The sequence below is a fragment of the Fusarium poae genome, chromosome 2 (assembly GCF_019609905.1).
Source record: "Fusarium poae strain DAOMC 252244 chromosome 2, whole genome shotgun sequence".
Classification (NCBI taxonomy): domain Eukaryota; kingdom Fungi; phylum Ascomycota; class Sordariomycetes; order Hypocreales; family Nectriaceae; genus Fusarium; species Fusarium poae.
Window position 1 is genome coordinate 1026949 of NC_058400.1, and position 19021 is coordinate 1045969.

Genomic DNA, 19021 nt, shown 5'->3' on the forward strand with positions numbered 1-19021 from the left:
TCATGAGTGTCACTGTTTTCGCAACCTCCATATCGATATATGAAAGCAGGCTACCTTGGCAATGGAATGGTGTTCTGACAGCCTTATCGTTCGTGGTATCAGTGGTTTGAAACGGAGGTGCTTGGCCGCACGTACTGTGGTATTAATCGGGAACCGGTCAGGAGATTTCAGCCACTCTCACACCGATATGCACTTTTGAGCCTGCTGAACATCCTTTAGATGTGTTTCATTGAAAATTCAGGCGTGGTAGGCTCGGACGAAAGGGTCTGGTGGCAAAGATGATTGTGGTGATTATTGGAAAGGGCGTAGATGTACCAGACAATCTATTTATTTTCCCCTATAACCCTCTTGACCGAACAGGGAATAAAGAGTAATATTGTACTAAGAATACTGACATCACTCGCTCTCCCAATGGAGTCTCAAGAATGTCCATTACCTAGCTGTCCTCCGCCTCTTCCAAGAACATGGCGAGGAGAACTAGTTTCCCGGATGTCAGATCAGTTCGTCCATAGTCTGTTTCCGCCAACCTGCAAGTTCGAATTCCTGCCAAAAGAGAGCATCGATAAGCTTGTTTTAAAAGAGACTGTTATTCAGGAACTCTCTGATCCTGAAAGCCGGTTCAAGCCCGCACAAGAAGAGGAGTTCATCCAATGGATCCTCCACAAAGCGCCAAGACTCTTTCTCACCGTCCTAGACAGTCGTATAGTCAAGGAGCCGTATGATAAGTATTACTCGTTATGTTCCTTTCGGGCACGTGGATTTGATGACGACCAAATGCCATGGACTGATTCCAGCATCCTTCGCCCAATCCATGCAAGTTCAGACCGAGGCTGGTTCGACCATGTCTGGAGTAAAGAGATGAATACAAATTTCCGACGATCTCAGTGGAGATTTGTAGTACCTACAATTACCTCAAAACAGTTTATATACAAGCTTCATGCACACCAAGTCCTTCCCTTCCTCAAGGTTGTTAGCGACCCTAAAGAAGGAGCATTTGGCCGAGTATATTGTGTTCAGGTTGAGAAATCCCACATTGATATTGGTTTCCTCGTTGAGCGTGTAAGTTGCTACCATTACGTATATTACATCTATGGTCAATTTACTGACTTTTATGATCTCCTAAGATTGCTGTAAAAGAGATCATGAACTCAATAAAGCAGCATGAGGCGGTAGCTGAAGCTTGGCCCAACGAAGTCCGAGTTTTAGGAAAGACCAAGTCTCTCAACGATCCGCACCTCATCACATGTATTGCTGCTATTGAACGGGGCAACGAGCGATATCTTCTTTTTCCATGGGCCCAAGATGGCAACCTACGAGAATACTGGGAGACCCCCTCCGAAAGGTTCCATGCAAAAGATGCCATAACTGAGGCACTCGTCCAGCTCAAAGGTCTAGCGACCGCGCTTCGTCACCTGCATTACTTTGGATTGCGCGAGGATGGATTGCCCGAGGATTCAGATGACCTTCCCACCAGTTTGAAGGATGAGTACGACCAGGCTAGAACCGACATATCCATCAGGCATGGAGATCTGAAGCCAGAGAACCTTCTCTGGTTCCTTGAAGAAACTCCCGATTCCAAGAAAACCCGGTATCTTAAAATTGCTGACATGGGCATCGCCAAACGACACGTTGTTGCTACTCAGGACCGAGGTTGTCTTACATCGACTAGATACGGGACTATACTCTACGAAGCCCCCGAGGCACAAACATCGAGTTCTGGGCGATCTCGCCAGTATGATGTATGGTCTATGGGCTGTATCACGTTTGAATGGGTTATTTGGATTTTATATGGAAATGAGCAGCTGAAGAGGTTCTATTCTCATCTCAAAAGTAACGGAAATGAGTTTACACCTTACTACCAGCTTGACGCAAGATATATTCCAAAAACAGCAAAAGTCCATCATGCCGTTGTTCACTGGATGTCTCACATGATGACGAAACACTCGGAACTACAGGAGGAATCTGCCATTAGGGACCTTCTCGAACTGGTAAAAGACAGACTTTTAGTGGTCCCTCTTCCGGCTCGTCGACCTACAACGTTGTTGGGTACTGGTCAGCAGTACAATCAGTCCTCCCACCTTGATCTCCAAGAGGGGCCCACTCAGCCTAGGGCCACATCGAAAGAGTTCGAAATCCGTATGGATCAAATTTTGGAAAAGGTAGGAGAGTATCCGAACTACTTACTTAGGAGTTCAAATCTGCGTTCTTGCGACCCTCCGCCCGATTTTAAACCTCAACTGGACCCCGAAATGAGCTACAGGGCTGGTAAGGCCTCCACTCCAGGCAAAGGTGTATCTATACCTTCCAGTGGATTAAGAGTGAGTAGATTGCCATTTACAACCTTGGGTATATGTTATTTGGAGCTTTAGAGTAGAATACTTACTCTCCCACAGAAAGTATGTCTAGATACATGCAACTATCGATATGCTAATGGTGAAGTAACATGGTATGCTTAGGATGTACGTATAGTCCGTTCTTGATGTCGTGACTTTTACTAATTGTTCTCAGTACGTACGTTGAAATGGATTAAAAATCGGTTACACCTTTATCAGGCGACTGACATGACTAGGGGGTGAGTCGCTATTGAATCAACACACAGCTGCATAAATCAGGCTAACTCATGGTCTTATTTTACTATAGCTTGTAAGTATATAATTTTGCATTAGAAGAATGGTAAGGAAATGCTAATATATCTACTCAAACAGCCTGTGAGTAAACTAGACGACCTTACGTTGAGCGCTTGGTGCTTGTGAATATTACTCATATTAGGAATAGCTCGAGAGATGGGAATTTCCAATCGATAATACCTTCGCCAAGACGATTGTAAAAGATGCACATGACGGTTCTTGGTTCCCTGCTCGAAGAAGTTCAATGACAGAACTATGTCGTCGATGTCGCAACCTTGATTTCTCTAACCCAGGTTTAGAAATTAATCAGGACTCTGGCGACTTGGAACAAAGTTCTCTGCAATGCGAATTGTGTTCTCTCCTTTGGGATATCTCGACTAGATTATTGAGCACCCAACAAGTAGCGAAACAAGGAACACTCTACTTCAAGCGAACCGGATCTCTTCTTAAGATGGTCGGGACACAACATGAACCAATTCCAGCTCTATCACTGACGGACTATCATGGTAATTATCTACACCACAATGTACAAGTCCAAGCTAAAGAATATATATCTCAGACGCACCTTCAGATGGCGGCATTCAAATCGGGTTACCGAAGCTTCCTCCATCTGGTTCTGAACAGCATCTCCAAATCCTTCGAGGATGGCTTGATGATTGTGATCGGTTTCATGGAGGTTGCGGGTTCCAAGGTGATCTGAGCCTCCCTACTCGCTTGATCGATGTCGGTAGTTGTCATTCTCCCATTCTCCGCTTGGTCGAGACAGCGGATGGAGCATTGCATAGCAAACGATATATTGCTCTTTCCCATCGCTGGGGTGATACCCAAGCACACCCTCCATTTTGTACTCGTCTCAAAGATCTCACTGGTCGAGGTCATGACCTTGAAACATTCAAAATGGCCCTGCCCGAGGCCGATGTCCCACAAACATTCAAGGACGCCATCGATATCACGCGTCGCCTTGGAATTCGGTATATCTGGATTGATTCACTCTGCATTGTCCAAGGCGAGGGAGGCGACTTCAACACAGAGGCTCAGCGCATGGAAGACGTTTTTAGCTGTGCGTATTGTGTCATTGCGGCTAGCCGTGCTTCAAATCAGCTTGAAGGCTTCATAAGAGAGCGGCCTCAGCGCAAGTTTGTCACCATTGAACAAGGTCGAGCATCCCCACTCTACGTTTGTGAAGCAATTGACGATTTTGGTGGCCATGTTCTCGACGGTGCTTTGAACCGTCGTGGCTGGGTCCTACAGGAGCGTGCTTTGGCTCGACGTACCGTGTACTTTGCGGACACTCAGACATACTTTGAGTGTGGAGAGGGTGTGAGGTGTGAGACTTTGACGAAGATGCAGAAGTAAGTAGGATTCTCATTATCGTGCTCCTTCTATCAACTGTTTCATCCTTTCTCATGCTAACCGTATCTGGCTCGTAGCCCAATGGCAGATCTTCTTGGTGATGCTAGGTTTCCAGAAAAGGCAATGAGGACACAGTCTCGAGGCCTCAAGATTCGTTACTTCCAGTCGCTCTACAAGCAGTACTCTCAACTTGATCTTACCCATATACAAGATCGCCCATTAGCAATATCTGGCCTCGAAAGCCGTCTTCGCAAAGCCTATCGTCTGCGTAGTGACCAATGGGTCAAGGGTGGCTATGGAATCTTTGATGACGGACCTGGCCATGGACTTTTCCATCGCAGCCTACTATGGCAAAGGAGCAGAGATGAGGCTGTTTTGGAATTAATCGACTTTTCCAAGCGCCCAGAAGATTCAGTACCAACATGGTCGTGGATGGCCTTCAAAGGCGGCATCGATTACCTTGACCCGCCTTTCAACAAGGTCGACTGGGAAATGACAGAAGTGGAATCCCCATGGTCACGGACCAGTGGTGGTAGCGAGGGCACTCTTAGCTCTCGTCAGCTCAAAGTGATTGTGCGACCTTTTAATGTTGCACGGCACCGGCCTGGTGAAATCGAGCTTATACACGACAACCCGGAGCGCAAAGGCACCTCTGAGGGCTATCAGCCCAAATGTGTCATCCTTGCCAGGTCTAAGGAAGGTTTGGAGAGAGCGGAGAAGAGTTTCTATGTCATGGTCTTGAAAGAAGAACCAAACATTGACTCGCAGGGACAACAAGTTTTCACACGTCTCGGGGTAGGCCGAATCATGGGGAAACATATCGGTTGGGATGAAAGTACACAGAATGGAGTGGTTATTTAGTGTTATGGCCTTTCGAACGCCGTTCTATTTTAGATAACAATAAACTCTCGTTTTCTGCATCCACGGAAGACAAAGAGGATATTATCCATATGATTCGGGGTTGGAAGTATGATAAGCAAGCGCTGAAAGTTTGAAATTACTGGATTCTTTCAGTTATAGGTTCAGCTAAGCCCAGTTGAAGACACATATTACTCTCTAGGGTAGGGTATATTGAGATAACGGGTCCGCACGTGACTCAGATGAATCTGTTAGAAATGCCCCTGCAAGTGATAACCGGTAATAAGACCGGTGATTAGATAGCTAATTAGATAGGCTTAGACTAAAGCTAATCTGAGCAGGGATAGCTCTATTGGCTATATTCCTCTTATTAAAAGCAGGAAAATTCTACTTCTTAGATAGAAAAATAAGGCTTACTAAATACCTTAAAATTCATACTAAATACGGTGCAAATAGCTGGTCATCACAGAATTGCATGAATTCAGCCTCTGGATTCGGCCTTGCTTTAATTTGTCGGTACAAATCACCTCGATAGAACCTTCACGGTCTTATAGTAATGACCTCGACCCTTCGGTTAAAGACGTCAATGACAGTTATACTTCTTATGCGGAATTGTAAAGAGAATAATAAGAAAAGGCCACTATTTACTCTTTTTCTGGCGATTTAGCACTCGTAAATACGCTGTAGACAGGTTAATTGTGATGTTCTTAGGTACATGATTACTATAGCTCATCTCCTCCAGATTCCGACTCAGTGTCCCAAGATCCATCTGACTCGCGTGCAGGTTGCCTCAATATCTCCGGATGCTCTGAAATCAGCATAGGCACAAAGGGACTCTGTACACAGGACCCATCACAGTCCTTGATATATTCATGAAGAAATTCCCAAGTCCTGTTGTGCGGTATACATCGGATAATGTTGTCAGTTAATCCACACTCGCTTTTTTCAAGCAATGTCTGCCATGTCTCCTGTAAGTCGCTTCCACAAGATGCCGAAAATGGCATTTCAGCCTGCAATAGTCTGATGAGGGTAGTCTCAGATATTCGGAGGTCTGGGTGATAGGCAAGGATCATCTCGATATTCCTTTCACCAGGGCTCCTAGTCCAAGTCTCTTTGTCAATAGAAAGCATAACATGCTGCTCCGTGATTTCAAATTCGATAGCGGTCCGAAGAAATGTCTCGAGTAATATTGGACTGTTGTGGCTAAGACATAATTGAAAGGCATCGTCAAACTTAGGATCGGTAGTAGGGAGTTGTGACAGAAGCACTTTCAACACGCTTGGATGAGTATTGTAGATTGCTGCGTGTAAAGGCGTGAGGTTGTACCCATAAGACCCTTGCCACAGATCTGTTTGAGCGTTGATATCTGCACCGAGTTCGAGTAGAATTTCAGTAGGAAGGCTGCTTCCCGCGTGACAAGCAAGGCAGAGTGCTTGATCCAAGTATTTTTGATCTCCTGTGACGCCTGTTTGGGAAATATCCAAAAGCTTCCTTACTGTCCTCTCGCAATCAGAAATCCTCTTGTGCTGAGATGTAGACGGAGCGGAATAGGACTCCAAGATACAGGCAACTATGAAGTACAAGTCGAGAGACTGGGCGCTGTTTTGCTGAGTGGCGGCCCGCATTTGATCAGCCACCAGGACCTCCACTACGTCCATATTCTGATATTCAATAGCGACTTGCAGCGGTGTCTTCCCGTCTTGTTTGGTGGTCATAGAATCAATACCATGATTCAATGCAAACTTGACGACATTTACTGAGCCGCATTGACATGCAAGATGCAGAAGAAGGGCATCTGGGGTGACGTGTTGTGAAAGCTCCTCAAATAGCCTGACGTTTTTTCTTGTCGTTGTGTGTTTCAATGCTTCCCAGACAACACGTTGAGGATCTTTGGAAGCATTGGATAGCATGTTCACAATTTGCAAACTCTTGCGGAATCCCTGTTGCACATCACACGAGCTCTGAATAGCGTCCATATACTCAACCTCCATCCGAGCACGATTTGTAGCCCCGACTGAAGAAGACCCGCGTGCAATCGCACCCTGGTCTCTATCCAGTAGAACCTTTCGTAGTTTCCTTTGGTCATTAGGGGAAAGTGCCGATACGCCCTTGCTGCGACTGAAGGGATCACAGTTATTGTCCAGGAGGACTTGCACCATGTCGGATTGACCTTGACGGGCTGCAACAACAAGAGGGAGACCGTCAAGATCTCCCGAGTCCATCTCGGCGTCAGCGCCATGTTGTAGCAGAAGCTTGACTGCTTCGGTATGGCCAGCTTTGCATGCCGCGTAGAGAGGACTGCAGAGAAGCCGGTCGATTACAAATTCTCCAAGGATATCCAAGGCATTCATGTCCGCACCAGCGTCGAGGAGAGATCTCATCATGTCCAAGTCCCCATCGTGGGCAGCAGTGATTAAAGCAAGAGGATAGTTCTTGGGATTGGCCCCAGCTTGTAACAAAAGATCAACCATGGCCGCAGATTTGCTCTGAGCGGCCAGCACAATCAGCGGAACATCCCCAGCATATTCTTCAGGTTTCAGACCGTGATCCAAAAGCGCTTTCAACACTACAACATGACCCCCAAGGATAGCTTTGATAGCTGGTTCTTGTTTGCCAAAACTCTCATGTACAAAACCGGTTGGGTGAATGTTGGCACCAGCGCGTAAAAGCTCTTTGATGATTTGTGCGTGTCCAAACTCTGCCGCAGAACCAAGAGCTGTGTGGAAAAAGGATCTCGTGTGGTTCACATTAACGTTGTGCTTGACGAGCAGCTTGACTATCGCGAGATCACCAGCTGCGGCAGCTGCATGAAGTACGTCCCCAAAAGCATCTTGTTTCGCTGATTGAGCGGGTAACTTGCGGAAGATTGTTTTGATGAGTTTCTGAAGGCCGCCTTTTAACAAATCTCGCGCCGCCTTTTCGGAAGAGATAATGCCCTTCAGGGATAGTATATCTTGGAAACGCGCTGGATCGGTCAAAGATTCAACCGCTATTTGAAGAGCGTAGAGAATAATGGGATCTAGACATTTGTTCTGGTCTGTTGGAAAGGATACCCTGCGGTCGTAATCAAGAAGTTTGATCATAATACCAACACCAGTGGAAGTATCGCGGTTGGCTGCAACAAGAATCAATGATTGGAGCTGTTGATGAGTAAATTGATCGGCGGCGCCATAGTCGAATAATAGTTGGACCAACTCTTCGGTTCCGTGGGCAACTGCTGTCCGAAGAGGGTGAGTAGAGAGTCTAGTATCATAAGCACTGAAATCAGAAACATGATCCAAGATGATCGATACGGTCTTCAGTTGTTGCTTTGCTTTGGACATGTCAGTTGCAGACTGTCTTTCCCCCGTAGTTACACTTTGGAAAGTTGATATTCGTTCAAAGGCACAGACACTAGATTTTAGAGCATCAGTCATATTCGTTTCGGTTTCCTCAATTGTGTTGTCTGAGCCTGCTCTCTTATGGTCGCTAGACTCGTAAGAGTTGTAGTTATTTCTAACTCGTGACTTGGCAAGCATTGATCTTGCAGGATGTGGAATGCGGCGAGGAAGTTGGAGTAGATGTCGAAATCTTGAAGGGACGGATCCTGGAACGGAAGGCAGCTCCATTTCTCGCAACGCCCTTGGTGGTTCCTTTTCAACATTCTGTTCCGGATCTGCACCTTGATCTAGACAAAGCTGTACAATATCTGGATATCCGGCATCACATGCTGAAACGAGGGCCCGGGTCATAGTGGTCGAAAATGTATCCGAGTCCTCAATGTCTGTTTCGTCGAGAAGGGTAGTGATGACTTTTATCTGCCCCGCGCCGGCTACGCTGATGAGTGCGGTTATGAGGGCATTCCTTTGTTTATTCTGGCCTAGCAAGTCCAATAACTTGAGTACCAGATCCCCGTGTCCTTTTTCTGAGGCTTGGACGATTCCTTGAATAACCATGTCCGCGTCAAGATGAATGTCATCGTCGTAATCCAGCAACTTTCTCGTTGTTTGAGTATAGCCTGTTCGGCATGCCTCCAGGAATGCCGAGGTAATCATGTGGTAAGCATCAAGCCTCTCAATGATCTTTGCAACTATGTAGCCCAAGTTCGTAGGCTTGTCGCCACGAACAGCACTAATGAGGAGATCCCCAAGAGGCAGCTCTGGCTCGCCAGCCATATTCTCGCATTCGTCCGCGAGTGTTAATAGTTGGTCGAGAATGGAAACGTCAGCATGTTTTGTCGCGACAAGTGTTAATGCATCCCAATCGTCGCGATCCGCCATCAGCATACCAGGTCCTTTGGACAAGACCCAAGTCCAGATGTGATTTGCCACCTTGTCGTTTCCCGCAGAGTAACACTTACTAAGGGCATCCTTGCAAGCAGAAATGGGGTTTGAGTAAATATCCTCATGCAATGAATAGCCCAAGCACGATGCCAAATCTCTCATATCAGTGAATTGCCAGGGAACAAGGTCCATTTCGAGAAGTTGCTTTGTGAGGGCCTCTCCAGCACTTGCAGCCCATTGAAGTGCAAAACCCCACGATATCACGGTGATGGTACCGTGAAGCGAATTGGCTAGAATCTCCAAGCATTTTGGCTGTTTCTTCTCAACACTGGTAATGAAAGCCTTTTCTTTTGGCTTCCTCAGATACGAGACGTGTCTCAAGCCTTCTTCCAGGAGAACCTCGAGTGCTTCATATTCTCCTTGACCAGCTGCTGCGGTGGACGCCATTGTGATAATATCCTCGCCAATATGGTCTTCTTGTAGTCCTTGTCGGAGAACCGGTATGTTTCCGATTCCCGCAGCAAGAACTATCGGATGCGTGTCTTCAATGTTCTGGTCCCGTTCGTCGTTAGGATCTTGTGGTGACACGTTCTGTGGTTCTTCATCTCCGTCACTAGACTCAGGATGTGGACTATCATCACGCTTGACACCCGGACGATCAAAGTATGATGATTTTTTATGCTCGTCGCCACGAGCGATTCCAGGCAAGGCTCGGCCACGAGGTGGTGGATGGTTCTGCTGCAAAAACGCCCCAATGTGGTTATGTCCCCCTCTCATAGCAGCCCAAAGAGCGTCCTTGAATTTGTAGGTTTCTGAGTAAATCTCAGCATCTTCCTCGATGAGAAACTTGACCATAGCTTCGTGGCCGTGGTAAGCAGCAGATTGGATTGAAGAACCACGAGGGGGTCCTTGTTGGTTCACATCAGCTCCGTGCGAGATGAGAATTTTGGCCATGGCCACGTTTCCTTTGCTAGCGGCAGCTTGAAGGGCATCGCCTTTCAAGTACTTGGCATTGGGATTAGCTCCGAGATCTAGCAGCTTCTTCACCACGCGAATCTCTCCTTGTAGACTTGCACTCCTCAATGGTGACCCAAATTTGCCTTCTTCCTCAATACTCATACCCAAACCGTGAAGGTACTCTACCATGCTGGCATGACCGTGTAAAGCAGCAATTGCTACTGCGTCTGGAGGAATACTCTTTTCCGTTTTAGGATCAGCCTTCAACTGGCACTGCAATATGTCGACACGGCCTTTCTTGATGATCCCAAGTATGCGCATCTCGTCTCGAGTCTTGTCAATGGTGCCCCCTCGGAATTTTCGTGCCATTCCTGGCTTCATCAATCGCTCGTAGAGTTTGAGAAACCCAACCTCGGCAATCATCAACAAATCATCCTCGTAGTCTCTCTCTGTTTCGATGATCGACGCTTTATCGATGAGAAGCTCGGCTGCACTAGAATGGCCGCCCTCGCAGGCAGCATGCAAAGCATTCTTGAATACTGGACTGGGAACCTTTGGAGAAACACCCCCATCCAGAAGTAGTTCAATGACGTCCACATGTCCCTTGAAGCATGCGACTTGCAATGGATTTCCATATTCTCCACAAAGTACGTTTGCATCTGCCCCGTTCTGAATCAAAGCTGATGCAACAGCCTTGTGTCCAAATGAGCAGGCCAGGTAAAGTGGCGTATACCCACCCTTCATACGTCGTTCCAGATCCATTGTTTGTCCGCTATCAAATAAAAGCTCGACTAAACTACTCAATCCGAATACAGCAGCAGTAGGAAGTGCAGAAGCTCCTTCAGTCAAAGACAGACACGCGTGAGTCAATCTCAAGCTGTGATACGGAGGTAGAGTCTCCAAAAGTTGATCAATCCAGCTCAACCACCATTCGAAAGTTGGATCAACATCGCATCCTTCGTCACCCAACACGAATTCGTCGAGATCTTTAATCATCCATGGTGGTACAGTGTTACTGACTTCTGATGCCTTGAGATGTTGTGGCCAGTATATAGCGCTGTAAAGTGATAGGTCATCAATCACATCGAGCGTTGAAGCTGTAGTTGGATCCGGCAGCAAGTTGTGAGAACATGTTCGAAGAGATATTGAAGCCATCAAACGATGACCCTGCACCTCTGAAAACATGCCGCGATGTCTCATAAAGTCTCGAGCTGAGGGATGACACAAGCGCAGTGTATTGGTAACTGAGTCGAGAACCACCAAGTTTGAACACACGTCAGTCAGGTCCGGAAGATGTATATCGGGTGGATGATTGATCAGATCAGGATGCAGTCGTAACGCCGTATTGAGAGCTTCAGTAGTCAATGGTCGCTTTGCATAGAGAATCCAGCAGAAAACGCCTTCAACGATAGCCTTTGCTGTGCCGTCCAAAGTACGGAAACCGTCATAGGTCGCCTCATAAATCTTGTCGAGATTTTCGGCCAGGCCTTGCTCAAGAGCATTTACAACATCCATTACGGACTTTTTGCGAATGAGCATCTGGGCTTGTAGTTCAACCCATAAAAACCTAGAGCTTCGTCAGTGAAGGATGTAGACGTGGTTTGTCTACGAACTCACATTTCTTGGGCGCCAGTAATCAAGGCTTCGGTAATTCTGTCAAGTAGACCTTGAGGCGCGTCCCCGTCTACAAATGCCCGACTACGCGTAATGAAACTGATTTGTGTCTCCGCGAAACGCATAATGTCGTTGTGATTGTGTTCCTTGGAAACTTCAATAGGAGTCGCCTTGTGCAGGAGCCTCTTGATCTGGGCATCGTTTCGACTCGTCACCAATAACTTGACAACTCCATCTAATTCCGTGACGACATCTTTCAATGCCTGAATGAGCCTAGCGCGATCGAGAAGTTCTAGCTCATCGATGGCATCAATTGCTATGATTGTAGTCTTGTTCGCTGTCAACTGCTGGAGAAGTGTTACACATTCGTTGATACCAAGTCGGCTGATGTTATTCTGATGGTGAGTTGACTTGTCGTACTCTGACACAATAATGGGGTCGACTCTGCGTGTTGTCTCGTCTACTCCTAGCTGCCTGATGACACTTCGAAGGATCGCCTCAGGATTGGCCCGTTCTGACTCCGACTGTGCACCAGAGCAGTAATAATATGCAACGTGCATCGGATTTCTGCTGTCGCTAAGTTGACCCGAAAGTTGATCGATAATTACGGAAGTGATTGAAGATTTTCCGCATCCTCGAACTCCGTGTATGAAAAGGGTCGAGGACGTAGTCGAGGACATCCAATTTTGGTAGTTAAAGTGCTTGGTGATCCACTCACCTGACCCTTGCATTACCTTCTTGAAGACTGATTCGTGATGGAGCCGATAAGAGCAAGTTGATAACCATTCAACAATACTTTTGAATTTTTGCTCGTCCAAATTTGTCTCGGTTTCGTTGGTGAGAAAGTCAAGCTTGTCATAAACTCCACGAACTGTCTCGTGATGACTTCTGGTCTGATTTAAGTGCCGCTGGCCACGAAAGGCTGCACTCTCGATTTCAGAAACAGCTCTCTGCGTTTTCAGTATTGCCATGTCGATGATCTGATCAATCCTACTCTCGGAGATCGTGGATTGACTTTGCAGTTCACGACAAGTCAGTTCGTAGCAGTCCTTGTACTGGTTGATCAATCGATGTTCTTGTGGGTAAATCTGTGCTAGAAGCTTGAAGAATAGTTGGTGCTGATGGCCTGTTGCCATGGACTTGAGCTTGAGAACTACGTCGCAGCTATCCCAAAATGGAAGCCATTCCATTAGACTTCCATCCAGTGAGACGGGAATGACACTCTTGTGATGTTCCTCATGGGGAGAGCGTAGTATCAATAGGCCAAGCTCGGTGAGGACATGATGAAACCCATCGGATAGACAGTGACTTTCGACAAGGCGCCGAATGGCGTCCTGCGGTGTCTTTGAATTATTGGCGTCACCTTTTGCATTCAACCATGCCACTTTGATAGCTTCCAGAAATGGTGAAGTGAAAGGATGATCATAATACTTCTTCAAAAGCTCAGACCCACAAACGACAACTTTGTCCACTCGATGGATAGTGCCGCCATCGGAAATCTTTTCTTGTGGGAGGAGACAAAATTGGCTAGATAGAATATTTCTGACAGAGCCAGAATCATCTGTACGGTAGAAAAGAAGAGGGAGAGGCGCTCGGTCAGAAATCGTACGAGTTCTGATCTCTTGTAGCCATTGGATAAGGTGAATTACACATGAAGCATTGGCGGTGCCGAGTTGTTCGTTATCGTGCGCATAGACGATGAAGATACTAGCTGTGTCGGACTTACTAAACGCGTCTGTAGCGGCCAGTTGTTTCAAGATTCCGTTAAAGAGATGATCGACAGCTATGTTGACTGTTAGAATTGACTGATGATATAACTTGCAGAAGCCAAGTACCTTGACCAACCCCAGCTGTTTGAGTGGAGGAAATATCGCGATCCATGGTTTGTTCAATTAAACAAAATCGAGCTATATTCAATGCTTAGACTTATTACCGGAATACAGCAAAATTGGTATGTAAGTTGGAAGGCTGAAATAAACATGAAGCATCAAAACAACACGTAAAAGGATTCCTAAAATTAATAGAGGATGAAACAAGCTGTTGGCCAATAAGTAAATCGACAGACCTTTTCCAGTCCTGGCTTACATGTTACTCGAAAATGCCGCAACCCAAGAGACAAAGCTGAAAGGCAAGCGACACATATCTCACCTCGGAGGATTGAAAATGCGACATCAAGTGCAAGTCATTACCTATCTGGGGTCTGCGCAGCCTCGTTGCCTAAATACACAATGTAATGAGTAGGGTCGTCTGCAGCTTGCCCCGTACTTAGCAGCAAGTCTATTCGTTTAGAATAGAAGCAGGCTGTACACATGCCACCAAGTTGGGTATACATGCAGATACAAACACTTATTGTGATATCGTAGGATGAAATAGCTACAAACGTGTAAATTTAGTCAGCATCGCTGAAAATAGCACTGACACGTACCAAAACACCAGACTGGTTTTTATTGTGCAGCCACGCGGGCTGTGGATTGACGAAGATACACGGCGGCCTAACACATCATGTTTACACGACTGTTTTCTGTCTTGTGACTGGAATTCCAGTTCATCACTTAGCATTAAAGCCACTGTTATAACATACATATAGACTATGCTAATAGTAACCAGTTGTTGTCACCTCTTCATTTTACCAACATCTGATCTTCTTTCTCCTCAGAATTATGAGTACCTCTGCTCAAGACATTGGTAGCCAATGGGCTAATCCAGGTGATATTCTCAGCATCCTTCTGTTGATTGGTAGCGACATCGTACAAGCCGCTATAACCCAGCTCGTCGGCTACAGAATACGTATACCTGGTACAAAGACTCACATACCTATCACACCTGTGGCATTTTCATTTGGTTGGGCTACGTACAGTTTCACAAATCTTCTTGCCGCTGTGGGAAGCATGAAATTAGTACCGGAGACTGACTGTCCCTTAATCGTTGTGAACTGCTCGAATGGATTTGTTCGACATAATCGTTCTTGGGTTTTGGGACGAATACTCCGTGACCATGAAATTCATAACTCTGTCGATCCACGACCGATAAGTGAAGGTGGTCGGGCTGAGTCAATTAGAATCGACATTTTCCATTTGAACCCGGCATCGGGTCCGCAGTGTGATCTCATCTGGTGGTTTGGATGGGCTACCCTTTTAATCCAGCTGATTATCGTCATTCTACCTGGTATCCTTTATAATGACTGGGTCGTTCTCGTCGTTGCTCTAGCCGGCATGACTCTAGTGGCGATTACGTGTTCATTACCACAATGGATAGAAGAGAAATGGGGTACTCCGTCGTTCTCAAATGGTGGAAAAGTGACTTGCCTTACTAAGGGCAACGGCCATCTTCATTTGATGGTGTTTATTGGCTCGGTTGGCAGTTGGGATTTGGAGCGACTCGCCACTTATACACCAGTTCCTCGGACCGAGACGCGCTGGATCTCGGTGATACTCTCCATGTTGTGGGTCTGTCTTTTGATATCAATATCAGGTCTCAAGAGACACACATGGTTCTTGATAGCCGCTGGAGGACTTGGAATGTTACAGAATGTCTCGGCTGCTGGGGTTTCTAGACACCCTACATCTTCCAACTTCCATCTGACCAAGTTCTCACATGCGCCTACTATTATCGGTAGGCGGGAATGTTATAAAGATGATCCTAGTCCGGAAGTCAACTTGGAGGAAGATATTCAGGGGTTTTCTGATGTCCAGTTATGGGTATCACAAGGCACTGATCGAACAAGTCACCGTGCCCAGCGCGAAAGGGCCCCTATGCCATCTTGGGTATCTTCCATGGCAGAGGAAGACGGGGCGCCGGAATGGTTGGCGACATTGAAACCAACCTTGACGGACAGGATCACAGATACTAGACCAAAGTCTTTGCCCTCGAGTCTCAAAGCATTGCACCCTTTCACGTCACGCAAGTCAGATCAAGATAAGATCATCTATGCTTCTGGGGTGCAGGGAGCACTAGTGGAGCTGGAAAAATGGGTACCGAAAGCCGGTCTTTCAATGCTACCAATTTTCTTTCCTGGTGGTGGGTTGCAATTTCACGACGATGATATACGAGGTAACAAGTTTAAGAAATTTTGGAAAAGGGCTTATCATACGAGAACGATCCGGAAAAGAGCAGAAGAGAAACGTCGGTCTGAGGAAAAGAAAACAGGTGTATTGCTTGAAGTTTAGAAAATCATGTACAAATAAAATATCTTGACACTTCTCACGTATACCACACTCAAACACCGCCCATGATACTACCCATACCACTAGACCCAACCTTTCGGCCTTTGTAATAAACAGAAAACTCAACAGAAGCTCCTGATGGGATCATTTCTATCTCATAGTCGATGTTCTTGACTCGCATTCCACTTGGAGTGTCATAGTCATCCAGGTCTTCAAAGCTTTTTTTCAAATCTACTTTAATTTGACAGAAATCGGTAACCAGACGGTTACTCTTATCAGGAGGCCGTTCAAGGTCGCACTGCAGTACATCTTCTGAAGGGTTAGAGAGAAATCTCTCATACTTACTTCTATCCTTGAAAGTTCGATAAAAGGATCTTCGTAATGGTTCATTCTTTTTTACGTTCTGGCCCTGGAGGAAGCGTTAGTTATAGTAAAGACCATCAGTCTGGTGAAACGAACCTTTTTGATGTACCACTTCATAGCTCTCTTAACGTAGTAGCAGTCTTCTTCATCATTCCAAAACCTATCTGACACGGCGTCGATGTCTTCGTCGTACGGCCTTATATATTCGACGCCCAGACTGAGTCGTGAGAGAGTTGAAGTGACCGTAACAGGGCTCTTGTGCTCAAGTAGGTTTAGTTCTCTGCCATGTCTACCCGAACGTCCTGCGTCGGCACCTCCTGTAGTTGCACGTGCGGCTTCAGCACCACCGATTAGTCCCTTGTAGATTGCTCCTCGACAAATTGCTGTTCGACTGGCGATTTGTAAGCTGAAAGGACTTTAACATTGTAGCGTGGTGACACTCACGGTTTTATTCCGTCTGTTTGTAAGACTTCAATGTTTTTCCTTTTATATTTTACCTTGAGGTATTCCTGGAGATAGGGACTGCAACCAAGGCCTCCCACAAGAATAATACCCTAGATATGGTTAGAACCGAACTTTAGTATGAGGCATAAACACTAACCTTGACCTTGAGATTTGATCTCTTGGTCTGATCAATCTGTGCATCCAGTAACGTTGCAATACTTGTGAAGCTGTTGAGAAACGTCTGTTCGATATCCTCGCTATTGAGTGGTATACTTTAGTCACACAGTAGGACAGAGAAGGGGGGATATAAAAGCCACTGACCTACGGAAGTGAATCCGACCATCTTTTATGATGGGCTTCTTTGAACTGTCGTCCACGGCACTTGGCCCGGCTCCCTTGTAGACCTCGGCAGGAATCCTGACGATGAATTCTTTGCCGGAACTTACAGGTTTGAAGTGTCGCTTGATTCCGTTCTCCCATTCATTCTTCATGATTTCCATGATACCGGTCTGACTCAGGCTACTCCAATGACGGCCAAGTCTTGCTTTGCAGATACGTTGGAATTTCTGATCCACAAAGATACCTCCACATAAACCGCCTACATGGATTGTTAGTCTCGTTTCGTATTTCAAGTCAAAAGAAGGATCTCCCACCTGAACCGACAACAGCCTCCTGAAGGGCAGGGGGATCTACACTCTCAACCTTGTAGCTAATGAGATCCTGAATCAGATAAGCGATTAGTTCTTGTTGCACCATAAAGTCGGTATATCTTACCACTGTTCCGCCTCCCGCGTCACAAATGACAAAAACGTCACCTTCTTCTAGGTCTTCTGCTCTCTCACAGATCGAAGCTAGAGCTGCAGCCTCAGGTTCAGGCGCAAACGAGATAGTTGTCGGCCCTGCACGACGAGAAGCTGTGATGCCAGCGCTTTGAGCTGCCTCAAGCATAGAAGCACGGGCGTAGTTCTTCCAGATGGCAGGGACTGTGATGACAACATGAAAACAGAGAGCTTCGACGACATTCTTACCGCGTGCCTTGATTATTATCTCCAGCACATGACCCCAGAGAAGACGCAGGTAGTCAGCGATAGCATCCACTGTGGACTTTCCTTCATCGGCCAACATATTGCGAGCCTTTATAAGGTACTCATGGTCTCTGATCTCTCGTGGCTGATCCTCTTCCTTTAACAGGAGTAATTTGAACCATCGCACAGGCTCAACCTCAAGAGGAACCCCGTAGCCCCATGTAGTTTTACCATGTTCGTAGAAGAGTTCAGTCGGAGCTTTACCTTCTTGAGCGCCAGTGTCTGGCCAACTGGTAACAATATTAACACCGTCGGCTTCGATGTCTGCCACAGTGGCCCATGCAGCGCCAGAATATCTTGAGCACTAGTCAGCTTATCATCTATAGGCATTGGAAGATTATCAAGAGCGTACGTGGTTCCAAAGTCAATACCAATGATCATGAGCTCGTTAAGGTTGGAAGTCGTGTTCTTTCGAACCCGATCAACGGCAATTTTCAGCGCCCGGGAGCTATTACCCCCATGGTGTCTGTTTCGAGACCTGGACCGAGAGCGAGGCATATTAGGTTGGTGTGAATAACTTGAGTAGACTGAGAATTAATGTAATGACAGAGACAAGATTGGGGAAAGGAGATTATTGCTTGAAATGCTGCAGACATATGTATTCATTGGGGTTTCTCTTTGTTGCTTGGTAGAGAATATATCATTTCTGGGCGCACAAGGCTCCGAAGACCGAGACTCCTGAGGGATCTACACCCATGGAATCAGGCTACCTATTTTTGTCATGACTTTGTAGACTTCATCAATATCCAAGGCTGGCGCTTATTTACGTTTGATCAGCCTTTAGGTTTCAGTGCATCGTCAGCTGCGGCTGGAAATGCAACCCGCCTGTACCATTCCTACACATAGACATTCGTATGACTCAGTGCACGATAAGGAAAATGAGTACAAATGTTCTTACAGCGTTTTTACGATTGGTGGTGATTGAGGCACCCGCGCTGACGTGATTTGAAAATGGAAGTATACATTTTGAGGCCTTCTTGGGGGTTATATGCAGATGTAACGTCGGCTACAAACTGACAGCCTTTTTTTAATTTTCTACACATAGTAGTCGGGCGAGCCATTTCCTGATGGTGGTCAGAAGATCTGCAGCCGACTTGATGTAATCACTGTAACATAGTTTAGGCAAGACAAAACGTCTGTAAAAGAATAGCCGGGTGCTTCGTATAATCAAGATGGTGTTGGGCTTTGTGAGGTTGCGTCCAATATTGGCACAACCTTGCCAGTCACACTTGATTTGCCTCTTCCGTTTCGTCACCTTCACTACAGCCAGTCAGCCTTATTGGTTTCTTTACATG

The 19021-nt window shown here is 46.3% G+C and overlaps 4 protein-coding genes across 4 annotated transcripts; 2 read left to right on the forward strand and 2 right to left on the reverse strand.

Moving 5' to 3' along the window:
* Positions 1-489: 489 nt before the first annotated feature.
* FPOAC1_004263 (uncharacterized protein) lies at positions 490-4841 on the forward strand (the record flags this gene model as incomplete). Its single annotated transcript, XM_044848815.1, has 5 exons — positions 490-1059; positions 1161-2265; positions 2927-3133; positions 3187-3979; positions 4058-4841. The coding sequence occupies 5 exons, from the start codon at positions 490-492 to the stop codon at positions 4839-4841; spliced, it is 3459 nt and encodes a 1152-aa protein (XP_044707525.1).
* Positions 4842-5560: 719 nt separating this feature from the next.
* FPOAC1_004264 (uncharacterized protein) lies at positions 5561-13552 on the reverse strand (the record flags this gene model as incomplete). The annotated part of the gene is made up of 4 exons (XM_044848816.1): positions 5561-11624; positions 11675-12195; positions 12544-13454; positions 13507-13552. 4 exons carry the CDS (start codon positions 13550-13552, stop codon positions 5561-5563), a joined length of 7542 nt encoding a protein of 2513 aa, XP_044707526.1.
* Positions 13553-14331: 779 nt separating this feature from the next.
* Positions 14332-15837, forward strand: FPOAC1_004265 (uncharacterized protein; the record flags this gene model as incomplete). The annotated part of the gene is made up of 1 exon (XM_044848817.1): positions 14332-15837. The coding sequence occupies one exon, from the start codon at positions 14332-14334 to the stop codon at positions 15835-15837; it is 1506 nt and encodes a 501-aa protein (XP_044707527.1).
* A 49-nt stretch (positions 15838-15886) lies between these two features.
* On the reverse strand, positions 15887-18224 carry FPOAC1_004266 (uncharacterized protein; the record flags this gene model as incomplete). The annotated part of the gene is made up of 8 exons (XM_044848818.1): positions 15887-16146; positions 16180-16243; positions 16294-16588; positions 16642-16751; positions 16799-16898; positions 16963-17239; positions 17295-18022; positions 18079-18224. The coding sequence occupies 8 exons, from the start codon at positions 18222-18224 to the stop codon at positions 15887-15889; spliced, it is 1980 nt and encodes a 659-aa protein (XP_044707528.1).
* Positions 18225-19021: the final 797 nt, after the last annotated feature.